Below are 19,846 nucleotides of genomic sequence, written 5' to 3' on the forward strand. Positions count from 1 at the left end.
AGGGGTACGTGTACCACCGTTTGGGAACCCCTGCTCTATAGTACATGAACATCAATATTTTTTTGCATTTCCTCAGAGGAAATGACAGCCTCAAATAATTACATTAATTAGGTCTATCTTCTCACAGTACTTAGGCATTACTGTTCTTAACATTGTTGAACTGCATGTGCAGAAAAGATTTAACAAGTTTCTCTAAATATAAGAAAATAGAGATGGTCACAAATTTTCCATTGGAAAATGCTGATTTTTGATAGTGAAAGTCTTCAAAGAAATGTGATGATTCAGTTTTGTTTTTTTAAGTAAAGCATTAATTTCAACTTTTCAGAATGAAACATTTCTGTTTTCTATTTTAAATGTACTTCTTGTTCAGATTTTTTTTAATTTTATAAACATATTCTTTTGGAAGTCAAAATTAAAGCAGAAATATTCTATCAGAATTGCAGGGGTGTACGTTGTAGCCGTGTTTGTCTAAGGACATAGGCAGACAAGGTTCTTTGCGTAAATCTGATACCTTTTATTAAACCAACTCAAATAGTTGGAAAAACTCTTCAGATTGAAATAACCTTCTCAGGGTTTTTTTTAATCAAAATTAAGTATTTTTCCCATGAGGCACTATAGTAACAGGACTAGACCACCCACTCTCGTTACTTAGGGGAAAAGGATATTGGTTTCTTCCCGATTTTCCAAAAGTAAATAGATTTCTGCCCAAGTCAGTCAAAGAAAACCAGATTTGTTTTCAGAAATGATATTGAAGTTGATTAATAGCTCTGCTTTTGAATTCCCTTTTTTTTTCTTTTGCTATGGCTATAAATACAATCTTATTCCTTTCTTCCCTCCACCCCTGGGATTGATAATAGCTGCCTCTAGGGGCAGGGCTTGGAGAGGAGGAAATGGAAACAAAGTGCTGTACAAAAGGGGACCTAGTACTTGCTCCTGGTGTGTGGGAAGCATTTCTTCCTATTCAGAAGAAAGGTGAGTGGTAAATCTGGGAATCAATGATCCTCAGTTTAAACTGACTCATTTTGCTGGCTTCAGCGTCCTACTGATGATCATACTACGTTTTAAAAGCTGCTCTTGGTTCTGGATTCAGTAGTTTGAAACGAGTTTAGACAGTACATCTGCCCTCAAAAAATCATACTTCTGCAAATATTTTATGCGTTCCTGCTGCAGTCAACCTCTGGAATGACTAACTGTTCCTTGGAGAAAATTGAAAAGAAACAGTTCCCCCCAAGTCTGTTTTATTCCAAATGCAGTCTGTTTTTCTGTGCGTTTGGAAATACTTCCAATCGTTGGTTTCACTACGGTCAATTTGCCATGTGGTGTCTGTGGGTCCGTCCCTAGCAGTAAAGAGAAAAATTACAACTATCAGTAGAGAGATTTAGCAGCAAGGATAGTACTGAATATTTTCTTCTACATTATTTTTAATTGCCTACCCTTTGGACAGATGATGTCCCTAGAGAGACCGTACCTTTCCGTTTCTCCCTGTTATTTATTTCAGTATTTATGTTAAAGGTGACATGGATAAAAAGTGCCAGGTATGTTGTTGGGTGCTGCTGTGTAAGTTTCAAATAATCATAGGGCTGGCTTCCTTTGAGATTGCTGTGCTCAATTAATACAGCTCAGAGTTAATCATTTGGAGTAATTTAATTTATTTGCCATAAAATAGCCCTGCAGTGCCACCCTGTGGTGATTTCATTTCCACCCGTCTTATGTTTTAATTGTTGTATGGCTTCTATCATATTTGGCCCTTATCAAGCAAACTTAAGCATCTACACAACTTCACTCCCCCATGCAGCTCTGTGGAAGCAGTCCTGCTGTTCATCTGTGGCATGTTTAGGCATTTCTTGTGTGTTTTGGGCATTGTGACTGGTGATTATAAGAGAGAACTGTCTGCAAAGTTTTTATAAATAGATTTTATGAATAGGCCAGTGGTTTTCAACCTTTTTTTCATTTGAGGACCCCTTTGGAAATTTTGAATGGAGGTGTGGACCCCTTTGAATTGTAAGTGTGGGTATTCATGTACTTTTGATTGATCATAGTCATCTTTTACAGACATTTTAGACATAGTCTGCGGACCCCCAGGGATCCACAGACCACAGGCTGAAAACCACTGGGTTAGAGCAATGGTGTTCAGCCTGTGGCCTATAGAGCCATGTCATCCAGCCCATTGTTCTCCCCACGAGTTCCTAAATATGGCAGCATTAATTGGTGCTGCTGTGGGAGCCACAGCAATTAATACTGCCACTGCTTCCCTGCACACGGGTTTGCACCTGCCACATTGAGCCTATATGTGGTATCTGGCCCATGGACCAGCCCCATAATACTCATCGTCCTACAAGGAGTAGGAGTAAAGCTAAGGATATGGTTAAAAAGAGTAGAATTGGGTCTTTAGATTGTAAACTCCTTCAGGTAACAATCGTGTGTGTTTCCTATTGGTAACAATACTGGGCACACAACTGGTGTTCAACAAGTAATGCAGGAGATAGACCATTTCTTTTCTTCTCTTGCCTGCTCCATAACAGCAGTGCCAGGAAGGAAAGAAGAATCTTTTCTGATCTCACACTTCCAAGAGGACTGATTCCTGACAACCTGGTCCGGGGAAAGTATTTTTACGATGCAGGATAAAGGTGAGCAGTAAACTGTATGTGGGAACCAGATGTCTTCTATCTTAAACTGATATGTCTCTGTCTGGAGAAATGCTGCCAGAGCAGAGGAATGAAAGGACAGCAATTAACACTGTTTCAAACCAATCTGCTCCTGTTCTGCTGTGTATTATCTGTAAATTGATATCTGAAGGGCTGAGGCACACATCAGAGGTTCAATAAAATTTTGTATGTGATACAAAAAGGACTCTTGTTTCCCCAACCAAGGTTTGTAAAATCCTGTCTTTCCACTTGGATCTTGGTCACATATTTTAAAGACCAGCATGGCTTAGCTGGTGGAGCACTAGGCTCCACTCTTGCAAAGAGTCCTGTGCTAGCAGAAACCCACACTCACATGAAGCCCTTGGAAATTAGTGGGACCCCGATGGGCCTCTCTGCAAGTACTGATGTAGAACTCATTGTAGCGTTTGGACCTATAACTTAATGCTGTGTGAACCTTACTTTGTGGAGCATCAGGTCATTATTTTAAATTAAGTTTTCTGTTCTGCTTTAAATATACTCCTTTTTTCTTAATTCTTCTAGCCCCTCCCGCAGTCCTACCTACCACATTTCCTCTTTTTATTGTCAAGCCACTTTGCCTGTACTCAGGGCAGGACTTGAGTGAAGTCTTAGGGGCACTCTGCATTTCAAAGCTGACTGGATTTATGCAGCAAGGCCAGTCAACTGACATCTGAAAGCTGGGCATGGATTGCCCAGCAACAAGGAGCTATGTCTGCTTCAATGCTTTCTTTTCTGTGTTGCTTCAGAGAAAATGTTAGCAGCACATTTTGACAGCCCAGGAGGCCCAGAGAATCTCTATGTTAAAGAGGTGATGAAACCACATCCCAGAGAAGGTGAAGTCCTCATGAAGGTTTCTGCCAGCGCTCTAAACAGGGCTGATTTACTGCAGGTATGTGTCTGTTAAGAAGATTCAGAGACCTGTGGGATATACTGCATTATGTACAATCGAGTTCTTAGAAATTAGAAATCTGGAGTCTTGACAGAATGCAAAGCTAAGAGAGTTTGCATCCAGCTAGCACATGGATAATAGACCTTCAAGTAACAGTTCAGAGTGCTACAATGGGAGGTGTTTTGTGATTCAGTAGGTGTCATTTCTTTATCTGAGGTAACGTTGAACATACAGTACATTATGGTATTATTCTGTGGAGCTAGTGTTCTTTCTGAAGAGAGATCAAACTGAAGCTTTAGCCACTTTGGTGTAGACTTCGCAAAAGTCCAATGTGGGTAGCTGCATTCTTTCTACCTCCTAAAATATATAGGATGTCTTTTTTCCTGCCTGATACTTAAGGAGATATCCAGAGCTAAATGCTTGTACAGCTGTAGCTTGAGCTAAAGAGCCAAGCTCTGTGGCTGGTGGCCATAACAAGTCAGTCCTCCACAGATTAGCATGGATTAATACATAGTCACCAGCGGTTTTATATATAAAGGTTTTGAGGAAAGAAGATGCTCAGCCTAGAAGAAGAAGATATAATAATTGCTTAGAAAAATTGACAAGGCTTAGAGATCTTAAAAGAACCTGGACTGAAATCTGCTTTCAAAACCTACAAAGTATAAATTAAGATTAAATAAAGACTCGTGTAGATCAGATGGCACATGGATAAATTTGAATTGTATTTTTTTTCTTTTTGTGTAGAGGAGAGGGAAATATCCACCACCAAAAGGAGCAAGTGATATTTTAGGTCTAGAAGCAGCTGGGATTGTTGCTGGGTTTGGACCTGGTTGCAAGAAGCAATGGAAGATTGGTGATCCAGTAATGGCTCTGTTATCTGGAGGTGGCCAGGCAGAGTATGTCACTGTGCCAGAAGGTCATCTGATTCCAGTCCCTAATGATATGAGTCTTGTTCAGGCTGCAGCCATTCCTGAAGCCTGGCTAACAGCCTTTCAGTTGCTGCATTTTGTAGGTGAGAGATGTATCTGTAAATCCATCCCATTCATGCAATTCGCCCTTACATCTTTTATTGGTCTTCTCGTCTGTTCACTGCTGAGACCTGAATGTCAATTGCCTTTGGAGAGCTTTTCTTATGTCTCACTTGATCTATGCAAGTCTTTGACCTTTTTTGTCAGAATGAGTGAGATATGCAAGACCTAAATTCTGAAAGCTTGCCTTCTTTCCACAATAATAACAGACTTGGCTTATTTCATATTTACAAGAGAGCAAGGTCTAAGTCCAGGCACAGCAAGGACTCTGCTTCTCATGTACTGTCTACTGGACCCAGGCAACAAGGAAGAGGAAGGTACCCTGAATTGAATGAATAGGGGATAAGAAAAAAACCGTGTGGGAGAGGCAAGTTTCCTGTTACCGAAGTCAGTGAAGTGGCAATCACTTAAACCAGCTGTGAAGAAGTTTCCTTCATTAAAGGTGTTGAAGAAGCAGCTCCCATAGCTACAGACCCGCAGACTCAGGATAACTATTTCAACTTGTTTATATTTAAAATACATTTAAACAGATCGTCATGCCAAGTGGGTGGCTCAAAATCCCTTTTTCTTGCTTCAGGTAAAGTGCAGAGTGGAGAGACAGTGCTAATCCATGCAGGAGCCAGTGGAGTTGGCACAGCAGCCGTTCAGTTGGCAAGACTGGAAGGAGCCATTCCCATTGTGACTGCTGGGACACAAGAGAAACTCCAAATGGCAGCAAAACTTGGAGCAGCTGCTGGATTCAACTATAAGGAGGAAGACTTTAGTGAAAAAGTCCTGGAATTCACGCATGGTGAGAATGTCTGTATAGTCTGAGAGTTAACATGCACTACTGAGAGTTATGAAGAGTCCTGATAATGATGAGCATTCCCTTTGTATCCAGTGTGCTTCAACAGAGAATCTGTGGGGTCATCTTATTAGGTGTATATTTAGAAAAAATGCTTAAAATGCTTAGAAAGACTGATTTTTTTTTTCCCACAGGCTAGGTGGGGTGGCTCTCCAAACCTGTTGTTGCCATCTTATCATGTGTTTTGGGGGATACAGCATTTTAGATAAGGCCTAAAATGAGGTCCTGAACATTAGTGATCACTGAAAATTCCATGACTACTTTTCCCCAAGAATAGCTGTGTCAAGGTCAAAGTCTTATTTGAGTAATTACATTCTACCTAGTTTCAACTGGATATGATTGTCTTTACTTCCTATCCTAAGCTGCTATTCAGTACTGTGCTCTTCTAGATAACTACTGCGTTTCACCTTGGAAGTGGCTGATTTCAAAGGAACTTCAAGGTGCTTAAGACCTCGCAAAATAAACCCAAAGTGATCACAGTACTTGTTTAACTGAGCCCTATTTTCAGGAGGGATTTTATATTCCTTGTGGACACAAATATTGTGTCTGCCTTATTTTTACATCCACAAGTAATGGTGAGCACAAATTCTAGCATAGTATTTAACTCTGGACATAAGAAGGTATCCAGTTTTCCTATGCTAGAAAACTGAGCTATTTGTGGGTACTCTGGGCATAATTGTGTGCGCTTGCAAGTGTGCTTGCATGTGTACACATTTATATAATTTGAGCCTGATCCTGTGGCTCTGACTCATCAGCAGTTTTGTTGTTGTCATTGGAATTATTTCTCTACATAAGAGTTACATAATTGGGATTGTCTTGTATAAAGGGAGATCTACTCATTGGATTAGCTTTGTTAGCAATTATCCCACATTTTGATGCATTGCTGAGATGTCTTATTTTCTGCTTAAGGTTCTGGAGTAGGTGTTATTTTGGACTGCATTGGTGGCTCCTACTGGGAAAAGAACATCAGTTGTCTGAGTACTGATGGCCGGTGGGTTGTTTATGGACTGCTGACTGGAGGTGAAATCCATGGAGATCTGCTTACAAGGTTGCTTTTTAAAAGAGGGAGCCTGCTTACTACTCTGCTAAGATCGCGAGAAAAGGAGGCAAGTGATAACTAGCAGTCCGTTTCCGCAGAGTAAAACAAAAAATCTGTCATTCCAATAACTTTGTTTCCTTTTGATATCACTGATAAAGAATGCTTCGTCATGCATTATCACCCCAAATAAAACTCAAACTCTTACCACCTACTCCAAAAAGCAACTTAGAATCAAGTTATATTGTCCTTGTACTGCTTAGGACGTCCTGTGTCCTTGTACATCCCTATTGAAATTCAATTGAAATCACTAAAAATAGAAAAAAATCCATTAGCTCAGGAGTCAGCAACCTCTGTCTCACAAAGCTGGGATGGTGACAGCAATTTGGTGGCCGAGGTAAGCGGCAGCATTTGGTGGTAGGGAATGTGATGGCAGAGTTTGGGGTGCAGGTGGCATCCTACCTCTGAATTGGCTGTGCTAATTTGGCCTGCTACTGCTAAAAAGTTGCCAATCCTCAATTAGATCATTTAAGGCCAGATTTTTCACAGTAGCTCAGCTTCCACTTGGATACCCAGCATTTGCAAAAATGTATTTTGTGTGTAAAACATTCAGTTATTACAGTGCTTGTTAGAAGTATAACACTTTAAAATAGCTTATACCAGGATCTTAGACAGGGGAGGTTTCTATATAATATACTTAAGCAGTTTGGTCAGTTTTGTTTTAAACATCTTTGTAATGGGATTTCCAACCAGTTCTCTTGGGACAGAACTTCTTTCTGTCCCTACAGTTTAAATCTCTTGGAGCACTTGAATTAACTTCTTCCATCATTGGTGCCTACCCCTTTTAAATATTGTATACTATTATTACCCGCTTCCTAGCATGATGTTATTAATGTTTGAGTTTGAGAATTCTGCTAATTTTGCAAATAACCGGTCACAGTTACAGTTGTTAATTATAAAACATGCTTAAAATGCTTGTGATTTTTCCCTACAGTACAAAGAACAGCTTGTGAAAGCCTTTACAGAGAGAGTGCTGCCTCATTTCTCCAGGAATATCTCTCCTTCTCTCCAGCCAGTTATTGACAGCATTTATCCTCTGCATAAGATTGGAGAGGCACACAAATTGATGGAAGAGAACAAAAATGTTGGCAAGGTCATCATTGAAATGCCTTCTTCATCCTGAAACAGGGACTTGTGCTGCGGGCATTGTAGAGACTGAATTACTATTGACATGTATGGAAGTTCAGCAAACGGAGTTATTGCCATTTCAAATCCCAAGTTTATAATGACTAAAAGTGTGGAATGATTATGGGAAGGGGAGTAACATTGTCTTTGTATTAAAAAAAATCCCCTTGTAAGGACACAGTGTAATAAAAAGAAAAAGATGGTATAGTACTGACATGATGACCTTGTGATGTAAACTTCATGTATTGCATTCTGCTCCAGCAATCCCTCCTTTCTCCTTTGGGCAACACAAAATTGTCATGAGCAGTTGTCCGTTCTGTGGTTTCTAACTGAGTTGCTGGGTTTTTTCCCCTAGTTTTCAGAAGTATGGTATGTCCCTGCTGTGCACTACATCTGAATCTGACAAAAATATTGCTGGTTTTTTCACGTTTGGTGTTAACAAGAGATATAACCTGAGCAGGTGTCTTTGAGGATTCTGAAGTTAGCATTTTTAAATACAGTAATACTTCACTAGTGCTCTGCCAACCGGCAAAACCAAGAAAGGTGAAAGGACTTCTTCAAGTGCATATTGTGAATAAGCACAGAAATAGAGTAGGAATTTAGACATTTTTGCTCAGGCTAATAAATCCGGACTGCTTTTTACTCAGCCAGGTGAGTTGCTTCTTCAGAGTCTCTCAGGGAAGGGGCTGACAGCAGTAAGTAACAACTTCTTGACCACACAATGCCACCACAACTAAAATCCAGTCTAGGAACATGAAATAGCCAGTCCTCAGTATTAGGCAACTACATCTATGCCTTAATATGGCTACTGGAGAGATGAAATGGTGCTGAATGAAACCTCTCTGCTGCTTCCTTAGAGCTTCAATGCAGAGGAGTTTCACGTTAGAAAAGTAATTCTCAACCAGGGTGCCACAGCACCTGGGGGGTGCCAGGAGATCATTTTGAGGATGCTCCAATGTGCCACGCAGTGTTAGCATTGTTAGGCAAGCAAACATGTTTCACAAGATAAACCCAGAGACTTCAAATACAAATCCATAGTGTCAAAAACATTCAGACATGTTGCTATCCCTCTGAGCTGTTTGCAACAACAGGGTTGCTCTATTATTTTTCTGTTGTCAAAAAATGAGTGAAAACTAAGAGCTGGCATTTCTTGAGGGCTGCCTTGAGTCTAAAAGGACCGAGAAACACAGCCTGAGGATGGTGAGTGTGGAAATGGCCGTGTGCAATGAGAAATACAGCAGTTTTGTCCCTACCACCAGCAACTTGAGAGAGGCAAGTCATAAAGTAGGGTTGGAGGGGACCTCCAGAGGTCATCTAGTCCAAGGATCATCCCTGTCCAAACCATAAACTAAACCAGGGGTTGGCAACATTTTTGACTGGAGTAACACCCACTTGGCTCAGTGTACCAGACGCAGGGGAGCTGTGCGGGACCCAATCTTCATTGCTGGCAGCTGCTGCACGCGTGCCTCCAGGTGGGTGGTGGGGGAGAGACCAGGGTTGGGCTGCCCCGGCCCCGTCTCACCATGCACCATGAGGCACGTGCACCCGCCCCTGCCATGGAGCTGGTGCCAGGGCTCCGCAGCCTGGCACAGCTGTTTGCAGCCTGCCCACTGCCTGCTGCAGGTGCCCAGAGCCTGGGCCAGCTGTGGCGTGCGGAGGAAAATGGCCTCGCATGCCATGCTCTGGCATGCGTGCCAGGGGTTGCCGATCCCTGATCTAAACTCTACGTGAGACTAGCATCAACCCTGACACAACACAGACCTAGCACCCATTGGCCATGTGCAGGGGATGCACGCAGGTGCAGGTGCACCCCCCGAGATTGGCGGTGCACCCCCCTGCGATCAGCTGCTGCCGACACTGCTGCCGACACCACCGTGGCCGCCCGTGGGAGCTTCCTGCTCACCAGCACCTGCGGGCGGTCGCTGTGCCCTGCCAGCCTCTGGGGGCACGCGTCGTTTGTGCTAGCACCCTGACCTGCCACCGGTAAAGCAAGGGAACCATGGCAGCACGGGCATGGGCATGACCAGCGGCCACCCAACCTCTTCTTGAACACCTCCAGGGATGGAGGGGACCCCGCAGCTTCCCAACGCGTCTCCTCTGCTGGCGCCCTGCAGCCCCCACCCGTGGCACGGCGGGTCCCCTTTCCAGAGGGGCTTTCACTTTTTGGACTACAGAAAAATTAAATCTGGAGTAATTCGTCCGCTGCCAAGCACCCCGAAAGGCCGCAACCAACAGGGCAGAAGGGGCCGGAGCCCATAGAAACCTCTGGGTACCGCGGGCAGAGGGTCACGCATAGACGACATCCTGGTTTTCCGCCTCCCTGTCCTATCGTTACGAAACCCAACGCTTTCATGTCCTCTTTTTCTTCAAGAGAAGACATAAAAGCGTCCAGTTTTGAATCGATAGAGGACAGAGAATAACCGGACTGTCCTGTACGATGGCCACCCTAGCGCACCTAGCATCATCGCACCCTACAAAGCACCCCGGGGCAGCTGAGAACCAGGGAGATTGTGAGGCGGTGAGGGCAGGGGGTGAACAAGATATTGACTTTATTTCCTCTCGTCTCTTTCGTGTGAGGACAGGAGGTGCTTGGGGTTATTTCTGGCAGAGGCGAAACATCCCCTTTATACGGGGTGAGGTGAGGCCACCCCCTGCGCGCACGGCAGAGAAGCGCCAACGGCCAAGAGCAACGGCTGCCTCAGAACGCGCCCGGGCCACGTGACCCGACGGGGGCGGGGCGGAGGCACGCCCCCTCCCCAGTCTCTGGGTAGTGCGCGTCACTTCCGGCGCGCCAGCTGGCAGAGCATCCGGCGTGTGGCGGAGGCAGAGAAGCGGAGGAAGGAGTGGGGTGGTTCTCTCCTAGGCCCAGGCCCCCGCTCCGCCCGGCGCCATGGCGATGCAAGCGGCCAAGCGGGCTAACGTGAGTGTGTGGGCCCAGCCCTGCGGCGGGGAAGGGGCTGTGGGCCGTTTTGGTGGGGGATGCGGGCACTCACGGGGCCTGGGAATTTGGCCGGGGGGAGGGTAGCCACGTTAATAGCCACCCTTCACTCCCCTGCCAACAAATTTCCCGAGCGGTGGGGATCCCTGGGTGACTCTCCTGCGTTATACTGTCATTCATAGGGATCTTTTGGGGTTTTGCGGGGGGGGGAGTTTCCTTCCTGTAAGTTACTTTAGAAGTAGGAGATTTACCGTCGTGCTCCCAGGAGCGTTGGGAGATAGACGGGCCCGTGACCGTGCACGTGCTGTGAAATGGGGGAGGCAGACGTGACACGTTACCTCCTTAAACTGACCTGGAAACGCCTGGCTCTCTCGTTTCAGATTCGGCTGCCTCCGGAAGTGAATCGGATTTTGTACATCAGAAACTTGCCGTACAAAATCACCGCTGAGGAAATGTATGATATCTTCGGAAAATATGGGCCCATTCGACAGATCAGAGTGTAAGTGTTCTCGTTTATTTATTTATTTTTTAATGTAAAAAAAGAAGTAATGGGTGATTGCGATGCATTTTTCTGAAGGACGCACCCGACGGGGTCAGCGAGAGGACGGCGGAGGGGCGGCAAGGGGCCTGATCCTTGTTGTGGCAGCCCAGGCCCAACCCTCTCCTCACCATCTGCCCTGAGGTGCGTGTGTACCTGCTGCCAGCAACGAGCTGGGCCAGGGCTCCACAGACCTCGGGGCAGCCACTTGCGGCTTCCCAGGTACCTCCCACAGTCGGCCCAGGCTCTGGGCAGGCACCTGCTGCCCACCGCAGAGCCCGGGCTGCTCACAGCAGGCTGCAGGGAGGCTGCAAGCAGCTGCACTGGGTTCTGCGGAGCCCCAGCTCGGCTGGTTGCCAGCAGCAGGTGCCCGTGTACCTCTGTCGACAGTGGGGAATTGTTACTTGGAAGGGTTTCATCTGATGTGGACCTAGAGAAGTGATGGAATCAAGAAGTATGGTACCTTTTTTGTAACGCATTGAATCTCTATGTGGGTTAAAACCATCCTCTGCAGTTCATAAAGATATTTATCTGACTGAAATAGTATGAAAAGCTCCATTTGTAGCACTTGGGATCCCTCGTAATACACCAGCTCAGGACAAAAGGACAGTTGCAGTCAGTGTCCAGACTGAGGATGAGCTCCCTCCAGAGGTGGTGCAGTTGCCTACCCTGGAAATCTTCAAGAGGAGAATAGTCACCTTGTTGGGGTCACCTGACCCACACTTATCTTTCCTGCTTGGTGCAAGGGGCTGGACCCTTGATCTTCCTTCTGGTCTTACAGTCTATGAATTCAGAACTTACCACAGCAAGTGTGGTAGGGAGTCCAGAAGTCGGACAAAACCAACAGCAACAGGGGGGAATTAAAAATTTCTGTATATATAGCAGTGGTTCTCAACCTTTTTAGATATAAGGCGCCCCTCCAAAAATGTTCACATTTTAGCAGTACCCTGTTAAAAATGGTGAATATTTATTAATAGCAACTAAAACCAGTACCCTTATAGATTAAAAAACAGGACAGCACTTAAGTACAAGCTGAAATCTGTTTATTAGATTTATATCCTGCCTGTCAAAAAGGCTTAAAATATGTGTATAAGTTATGTCCTAGGTAGAGATGCTTTCTTTATTCAGAGCCATAATGATCAAAATACTGCTATCATAAAAAATACTACTATCATTGAAAATTAGGGTTGGAAGGGACTTCAGGAGGTCATCTAGTCCAACCCCCTGGTCAAATTAGGATCATCCCCAACTAGATCATCTCAGCCAAAGTTTTGTCTACCTAGGTCTTAAAAACTTCCTTTGCTGCAATTTGAGATCATTGTTCCATGTTCTGTCATCTGCCACCACTAAGAACAGTCTAGCTCCATCCTTTTTTGAATCTCCCTTCAGGTAGTTAAAGGCTGCTATTAAATTTCCTCTCAGTCTTCTCTTCTCCAAACTAACTAAGCCCAATTCCCTCAGCCTCTCCTCAGAAGTCATCTGCCCCAGCCTCCTAACCATTTTCATTGCCCTGCTCTGGACTCTCCAATTTGTCCACATCCTTTCTGTAGCAGGGGGGCCTAAAACTGGACACAGGGCTCAGAATGTGGCCTCACCAGTGCAAAATAGAGCGGAATAATCACTTCCCTCCATCTGCCGGCAGCAATCCTAGTAATGCAGCCCAGTATGGTGTTACCTTTCTTTGCAACAAGGGTACACTGTTGGCTCATATGTGGCTTATCCACTGTAACTCCTAGGTCCTCTTCTTCAAAGGTACTGCCCAGCTACTTGGTCCCCAGCCTGTACCGGTGCATCAGATTGTTCTGTCCCAAGTGCAGGACTTTGCATTTGTCCTTGTTGAACCTCATGAGACTTCTTTTGGTCCAATCCTCCAATTTGTCTAGGTCTCTCTGAATCTTAGCCCTACCCTCCAGTGCATTTACTTCTCCCTCCAGCTGGGTGCCATCTGCAGACTTGCTGAGGGTGCACTCCATCCCATCTTCCAGATCATTGATGAAGATATTGAATAAAACTGGCCCCAGGACTGATCCCTGAATATTTACCTGAATCTAAGATGACCCCCAATAATTAGATTCTGTACATAGAAAATTCTAAATTTGTTACGCTTTTCCATGTATATAATCTAGCTATTGGACAGTCATCTTTAAATCATACCCTCCCCCTCCCTCACGATACTGCAGGGGTAAGTGTTGTGGGTAGTCAAGCTGCTGGCCCCCTGCTTGTGCCTGCCCCCACCCTGCCCCCTCCCCACCACCTCTGCTTCCCGCTTTCCCACCACATACTCTGCTCCAGCAAACTTGGTCCCAGTTCCAGTCTGGGGCACTGAGCATGGCCCTAGCTCAGGCCCCACAGCAACTGGGTGGGCTACATGCCACTGCCTCAGGGCCGGTTTGGGGTCACACCCCAGGCTGTAGTGTGAACTGAGCCTGCCAGTGCAGAGCAAAGGTAAGGGTGGGGGGAGGGAGAGGGGCAAATGGGTGTGCAGGGACTGTGGGAGGTGGGTAGATGGTAGAGTGCAGAGGTGTAGGGCAGGACAGGCAGCAGCTGCCACTACAGACCTAATCCCAAGTAGGGGGCTGGAGCCTGAGTCACAGCAGTAGCTTTTCCCCCACCTTGTACTTGACTGTTATAAAGGGCTTTTGTCCCCATGTTATATGTGGGGGGGATGAACCTCATCTTAAAATCAAGTAAAAACAGTCCGTGTTTGCTAAAGGTGAGGAAACAATTTGTGAAACAAGTAAGCTTGCAAGAGTACTGGACCTATCCACACACAGGTAGGGGACAGGCACGTGGTAGGTGGGTGGTTAAAGGGAGTCATGAGCTTTTCCTCTTTCTCCAACTGTTGTTTGAGAGAGATCAATCTGAATAGTTAATACAAAATACATTTGCATTCCCTTTGAGTAGGGACCAGGACTCCAGGCTACAGTCAGACTCCCCCTTGGTTGTTCTTCTCTTGCCACATGAATCTTGCGTTCCTTTCTTCACAGTGAAACAAGTTTAAGCAAAAGCAAGATCTGACCTTGCTTCTAGCCTGGTGTTCAAGGCACTTTAAAAGAGCTTTTGGTTTGATTTCCCCTTAGGCTGAGGAGGCTGTTGAATTTGCATCTCCTAAGTTATATTAATTGGAGGTCCTAACCCTAATTGAGACCAGAGATAAGATGGGACCTAGGGAAATTGGACATACAGAATAGCAGACAGCAAACCAGCTAGGCATAAGACATTCAGCTGGGTCAGACTGTGATCAGAGCTGATAGACATACCATTCAATGAACAGTTCTGTGTGCCTCAAATCAGGAAGCCGATAGCAGTTTAGAGTTCCGGGGGAAAAAAACACTGGGGGGTGGTATTGGTAGTACTACAGGAGGAAAAGCATTAAAGGGATTGTTTGGCTAAATAGGAGGTGGTTGCTATTCTACAAACACTTTAGATCAGTAATTTTCAACCTTGTTATACTCAAGGCACCCTGGGAAGATGCCAGCCCCTACTTTTCACCTGTTCCTTGACTACAGAAAAATAGAGTACAGCAAAAGCTTTGTTATCCGGCACCCATGGGGAATGGGGGGTGCCGGATAACAAAAATGCTGCTTAATTGAGCAGCCCAAACCAGGCCTCTTTGCTTGTTCAGGCCACTGCATTGCCGCTCCTACCACTGCATTACTGATCCTCCCGTGGGTCGGGAGGCAGGCCCTGTGGAGCCTGCTATACCCCGGGCTGTGGGGGGCTCGGCAGCACAGGCTGCTTTGCCCCGGGCCCTGTGGGTTCGGAGAAACCAGAAGTGCCATGATGGGCACTTCCAGTTTTACTTTTCTGGTTTTCGGTTAATGGAACATGCCAGCTAGTAAGGTACCAGTTAAGGAAGCTTTTACTGTAATTGGAACTCAAAGACCGCTGTAGATGGGAATGATTTTTGACACTGGATTTGTTTTAAGTCTCTGTTTATCTTGTGAATTATTATAGGTGTCTGTGTACCCAACAGCGCTAATATTCCTTGGCATCCTTAAAAGATCTCATGGTGTCCCAGGGTGCCACAGCATCTGGCTGAGAATCAGCTTTGGATAAAAAAGGATTATTGTTTAGGGTGGGCCAAGGAAATATAGATGAGAACAATGAGATCTTGTGAATATCAGGAAACTCTTGATAGAGAGAGATCTGTTACACCAGGGATGGCCAGCCTGTGGTATAGGTGCTGCAAGTGGCACTGACAGCCTCTGTTTGGCACTTGGCAGATTCAGGAGGGGACAGCACAGTGTCAGAAAGGGCATGGAGCAAAGAACAGAGCATCGGGGGCACAGGGCAGGAAGCAGAAAGCTGAGAAGCTGATCATGGAAAACGGATCAGATTAGCACTCTGGGAGGGTGTAGAGCTGGTTTGTGGCACTTCCACTATTAAACTAAGAGGCTTCTAAGTAACTTTTAGAATTTCTAGCCCCTTTAAAACTGCATTGGAGACCACCTTTGCACTGGCATCAGGACACCTCCTGTCTGGTCAGTTTTTTGCTTGGTTAATAGATACTTAACTCCCAGATACCACCTGCCTGTGCTCCTGCTCTTTCTTGTTAGTATTAAATAGCCTTGCTATAATTTGGATCCTGGCTGCTCTGGTGATGCATAGGTGCTTCTCTTAGGTCCCTTTACTTATATATAGTGAATGCACTAGCTCTCTCTTCCTGATCATTCCAGATTTCATAATTTTTCAACCTTAAATACTGTTTGCATGGGGAGCTTACTGTTCACTGTGAATTGCCTTCATGATACTTAACTCTAACTGAACAGTGGTCCTGTTAATACAGAAACACTTAACTGATTAGGTCTTGATAGTTGTTTTGGCCTAGATGAAGTTGTTCATTTAGAAATAAAATGTAGGTCTTAGTTTTTTGAGTTGACATCCGAATAACAAACAGGTAGACAACTTTTTCCTGTAATCTGTTGGCAAGATCTGTCAGTGTTAAAATATTCATTTGAGATCTTGCATCCGTCTGCCCCAAGGAATTGAGCAGATGACCAGAAGATGGTTCTTTCACTTCTGAGAAAGTATAGTTTAGCTTTTGTCCTGGTTGATGTTGTGACATGCTAAAATAGCAATCCATTTATTTGAAGTAATATTGCACGTTTTTATTGCTGATAGTTTCTTTCATATTACAAGAGGAGCTTTTAACAAGTAAACAATTTTCTGATGTAATGATTTATAGACTTTCCAGGCATGTGGCACAGCCATAATAGCAATGGATTTTAAAATTGTTCTTGGTGAGGAGGATTGTCCTTGGGACACAGTGCTGTGCATACTAAGATGCTTTTGTCGTATTTTGTTGTTTCTGTCCCTTAATTTTGTACATGAAGATTTAGAATGGAAAAAGCAAGGCTGTTTCAATATCTAGAAAAGGAACTAGAAATCTTGTCTTGCATTAAAGGTTTATTAGTCCATCTAGTCTCTGCTTCACTGCAAATGTTCATAGAACTATTTTGTATTTATATGTTTTAATATTAAAATGCTTTTACTCTGCAGTGGAAACACTCCGGAGACTAGAGGAACAGCATATGTAGTCTATGAAGACATCTTTGATGCCAAGAATGCTTGTGATCACCTGTCAGGATTCAATGTGTGCAACAGATACCTTGTTGTCCTGTACTACAATGCAAACAGGGTAAGTATATTGGTTATTTCTAAATGACCTAGAAATATAATTTAATGTCAGTAAATGTTCATTCTAGTATGTGAAGAAATCTTCTGGATTATATGGATGTGAATACTTCAGGAAACAATCCCAAACTTCCAGGAAAATGGATTAGATCAATGGGATTTCATTAGCTTTTGATGTTTGTGTACAGAAGAGTAACATTTTTGAACTGGGAGGGGTAATGTGGGTTGTAAAGAGGATTGCTGTATCATCATTCCCTGTTAACTTGTGTAATAGACTAAGAAAAATCATGTCCTAAGGGACCCATGGGACATAATGCACTCAGAAGTACAGTGCCCTCCATTTGTATGCATCTTCATACTTGCATAACTTTTGCCACTTTCATATATTGAAGCTGGAGTTTGTTACCTGTGTGAATTGCTCCTTTGGCTCCACTCTTGATTGTTTGAAACAGGGTGTTCAACCTCTGTTTTCATTTCTCCCCCCCACCCGATTTGGGCTACACCATGCTCTCCCTTCCCCACTCTGTGGGCCAGGCCGAGTCCCCCTCCGCCAATGTGGCCGGATGGGGCCCAGTAGCGCTTTGGGCACCAGATCCAGTCCACAGGTGGACCAGGCACTGCCCATCCAGCTCACAAGTCAAAGAGGTTGGGCACCACTGGTATAAGATATTGTTTAATTGCACCACTGATGAAACTGCAGGAACGATCAATTTCATGGTTTCTAAAGCAGTCTTGAAGAGTAAGGCTCTTTTTTGAGGCTATAATAAACTTGGACAATGGGGGCTGTTTACACTACAACAACCTGCGCTAAGCTTTTCACACAAGGCTCCTTAACTTGTTTAAGTGGATTCTTCAGGAGTACACAGCCATTGTCAGCTCCAAGGTTGCATACTTCAGGATCTTTATAGTTTAAGTTTCTGACATCCTAGTGTTCTACTCAGTAACAAGTTTCATGCCTTGATAGGCTGCTTATTTTCTTGTAGGTTCTGTCCACTATTAAGAAATTAAACCATATCGTGTACTTGTGTTTGGTGCAGTGACAGTTAATTGGCAGCTGGGAGTCATGGTAACTTATGTTGACCATAATAGTGTTTTCTCCTATATGTGTAACTGATTTGCCTTACTAGAAACCCATAGGATATAAGCTGTCAAAAGGATTCTTCTCTAATGGATTCTTGTTTGTTTTTGCTACAGGCCTTCCAGAAGATGGATACAAAGAAGAAAGAGGAACAGCTCAAACTGCTCAAGGAAAAATATGGAATCAACACAGATCCACCCAAATAAGATGGGGCAGTTCTGGAAAGATGATTATTTCAAATCTGTCACCATCTTCGGACTGAACCTCATAAGGACCCTTAAGTGTATTTTGTATTGCTTTTTATGCTGGGTGCATAAACTATTGAATCTTAAGCTTTATTAATTTACAATTGAAACATCCTAAATAAATGCCGACTATCCTATGATTTGTGGTAAACTTAAGTGTACAGGCTGGCTTCTTGCTAAAATGGACCACTGGCTGTTGCGACAGTAACCGGTGTTTGTCTCCAGCAGGCTTTCCCAAGATGTAACCAAATGTATTTGGTTTGGTTCTGGAGAAATTTTTCCCCCTCCTAGGGTTTGTGCTAGATTCTAACCACCACTTAAATCCTTTGCATTGGGTAAGTGGCTTCTTCAAGCGGGTGAACTTCACCCTATGGACAAACTGAAGTTGCATGCCACATGTACCACGTGTCTTGTATGGAAGCTGATACTGTGTATTTTGATACTTATCAGACTTGTGCTATTGTATCTAAGCAACCATGGATTTCCTCCCAATGGGAATGTTTTGGAGGAGTCTAATTTTGTATTAGAGGGAGCTTATGTGTTTGTTTTTAAGGCAATTCCATATTAAAAATCTACCCCCAGGCTGCTGCTTCTCATGTAGTTTTTCCCCAAGGTGATTGGCAGTGAAGAAGGTGAATTGTCCCTTGGTACTTGAAAGATTTGTTAAAGCAAAAAATCTTGTTGCTAGCAACTAGCTTTAAAAAAGTCATAGTGAAATGGCAGGTTTTGTTGCAAGAGCAAATGACTTGTAAAGTCCCTCCAGGCAAAGTAAAGAACTGAGCAATATGTTCTGCCTCTGTTACACATTGAGTTCAGGGAGGAGAGCATCCATGAGCCTGGGGGCAAAACGGTCTTCACGTTCTTTAGTTAGTGCAGCGAACAGCTGAGACCGCAGTCTGGTCTGAGGAGGAAATAAGTAACTTAAGACAACAACTTTCAAGCTTCTCTGTTTAAAAGTGTATCAATATACATCTGCCGAGCAAATGGTGGTGGCAGACCAAAGATCTGCCAGCACTGTAAATCACCAGAGTGGAATTTACTTACACTTAGGACTTTCCCCCCCATATCTTTTTCATGAAAAATTGCCAGGCCTGGCACAAGATTTGCCTCCTGCCTTTTGGCTTATGAAAAAAATATCACACTCGCCTGTCCCCAAATTTACCTGAGCATAGTTTTTGCAAGGTTGAAAACTTACTAATAAAGTCCCTTCCTTTTTTCAGAAAATTAGTATAAACCTGAGATCTGTGGATCTCAACTGGACTTCCTTTGTGGCACTGCATCTAGTGGGAGCAGGGTAAAGGAGACCTTAAGTCGATGTGCTTACTCAAAAGTCTCATTTCCATAGAGTGTGGAACCCCTCTATCCTGTTCTTCTGTCCCTTCCTTTGTTTAGGACCATAGTATTTACAGATCTGTCCACAATCTCCAGGTGCAGTGCCAATGAACTAAGCTGCATTTTCTACCCCATAAAAGTCACTCTGGGATTGTGACAAGGTGTTATAAATAACAAAGGGGGTGGGGAACAAGCTGGTGGTTTGCATAAACCATAAATAATTTGGTTGACCTAGTTTCAAGGGCCACCTACCTAGTCATTTTAGAACTACAGGTTTGGAACGGACCTTGAGGATCACCTTGTCCATGCCCTTGGAGCATACACTGGATGTGCTATTCTTAAACTATTCCAGTCAAGTGCCCCTCCAGCCTCTTGAAAACCTCCCGTGAATGAGATTCGACAATTTCCCTGGGCAGCTTGTTCCTTTGTCCTA

General features: G+C 44.2%; 2 protein-coding genes across 3 annotated transcripts; both read left to right on the forward strand.

Annotated features, from left to right (window-relative positions):
- The first annotated feature begins 863 nt into the window (after window positions 1-863).
- On the forward strand, window positions 864-7,864 carry TP53I3 (tumor protein p53 inducible protein 3). 2 transcript variants are annotated; one of them, XM_006278696.4, is made up of 7 exons: window positions 864-972; window positions 2,523-2,627; window positions 3,410-3,552; window positions 4,297-4,564; window positions 5,158-5,370; window positions 6,334-6,530; window positions 7,455-7,864. In XM_006278696.4, the coding sequence occupies exons 2-7, from the start codon at window positions 2,615-2,617 to the stop codon at window positions 7,641-7,643; spliced, it is 1,023 nt and encodes a 340-aa protein (XP_006278758.1). In that variant the 5' UTR covers window positions 864-972; window positions 2,523-2,614; the 3' UTR covers window positions 7,644-7,864. The 2 variants fall into 2 exon arrangements, with proteins under 2 accessions (XP_006278758.1, XP_019336891.1); XM_019481346.2 differs by having other exon boundaries at window positions 867-972; window positions 2,526-2,627.
- A 2,574-nt stretch (window positions 7,865-10,438) lies between these two features.
- Window positions 10,439-18,663, forward strand: SF3B6 (splicing factor 3b subunit 6). Its single transcript, XM_014601597.3, has 4 exons — window positions 10,439-10,565; window positions 10,964-11,082; window positions 16,624-16,762; window positions 17,953-18,663. Exons 1-4 carry the CDS (start codon window positions 10,536-10,538, stop codon window positions 18,040-18,042), a joined length of 378 nt encoding a protein of 125 aa, XP_014457083.1. The 5' UTR covers window positions 10,439-10,535; the 3' UTR covers window positions 18,043-18,663.
- Window positions 18,664-19,846: the final 1,183 nt, after the last annotated feature.

The sequence above is a fragment of the Alligator mississippiensis genome, chromosome 1 (assembly GCF_030867095.1).
Source record: "Alligator mississippiensis isolate rAllMis1 chromosome 1, rAllMis1, whole genome shotgun sequence".
In the NCBI taxonomy this organism is placed as follows: Eukaryota; Metazoa; Chordata; order Crocodylia; family Alligatoridae; genus Alligator; species Alligator mississippiensis.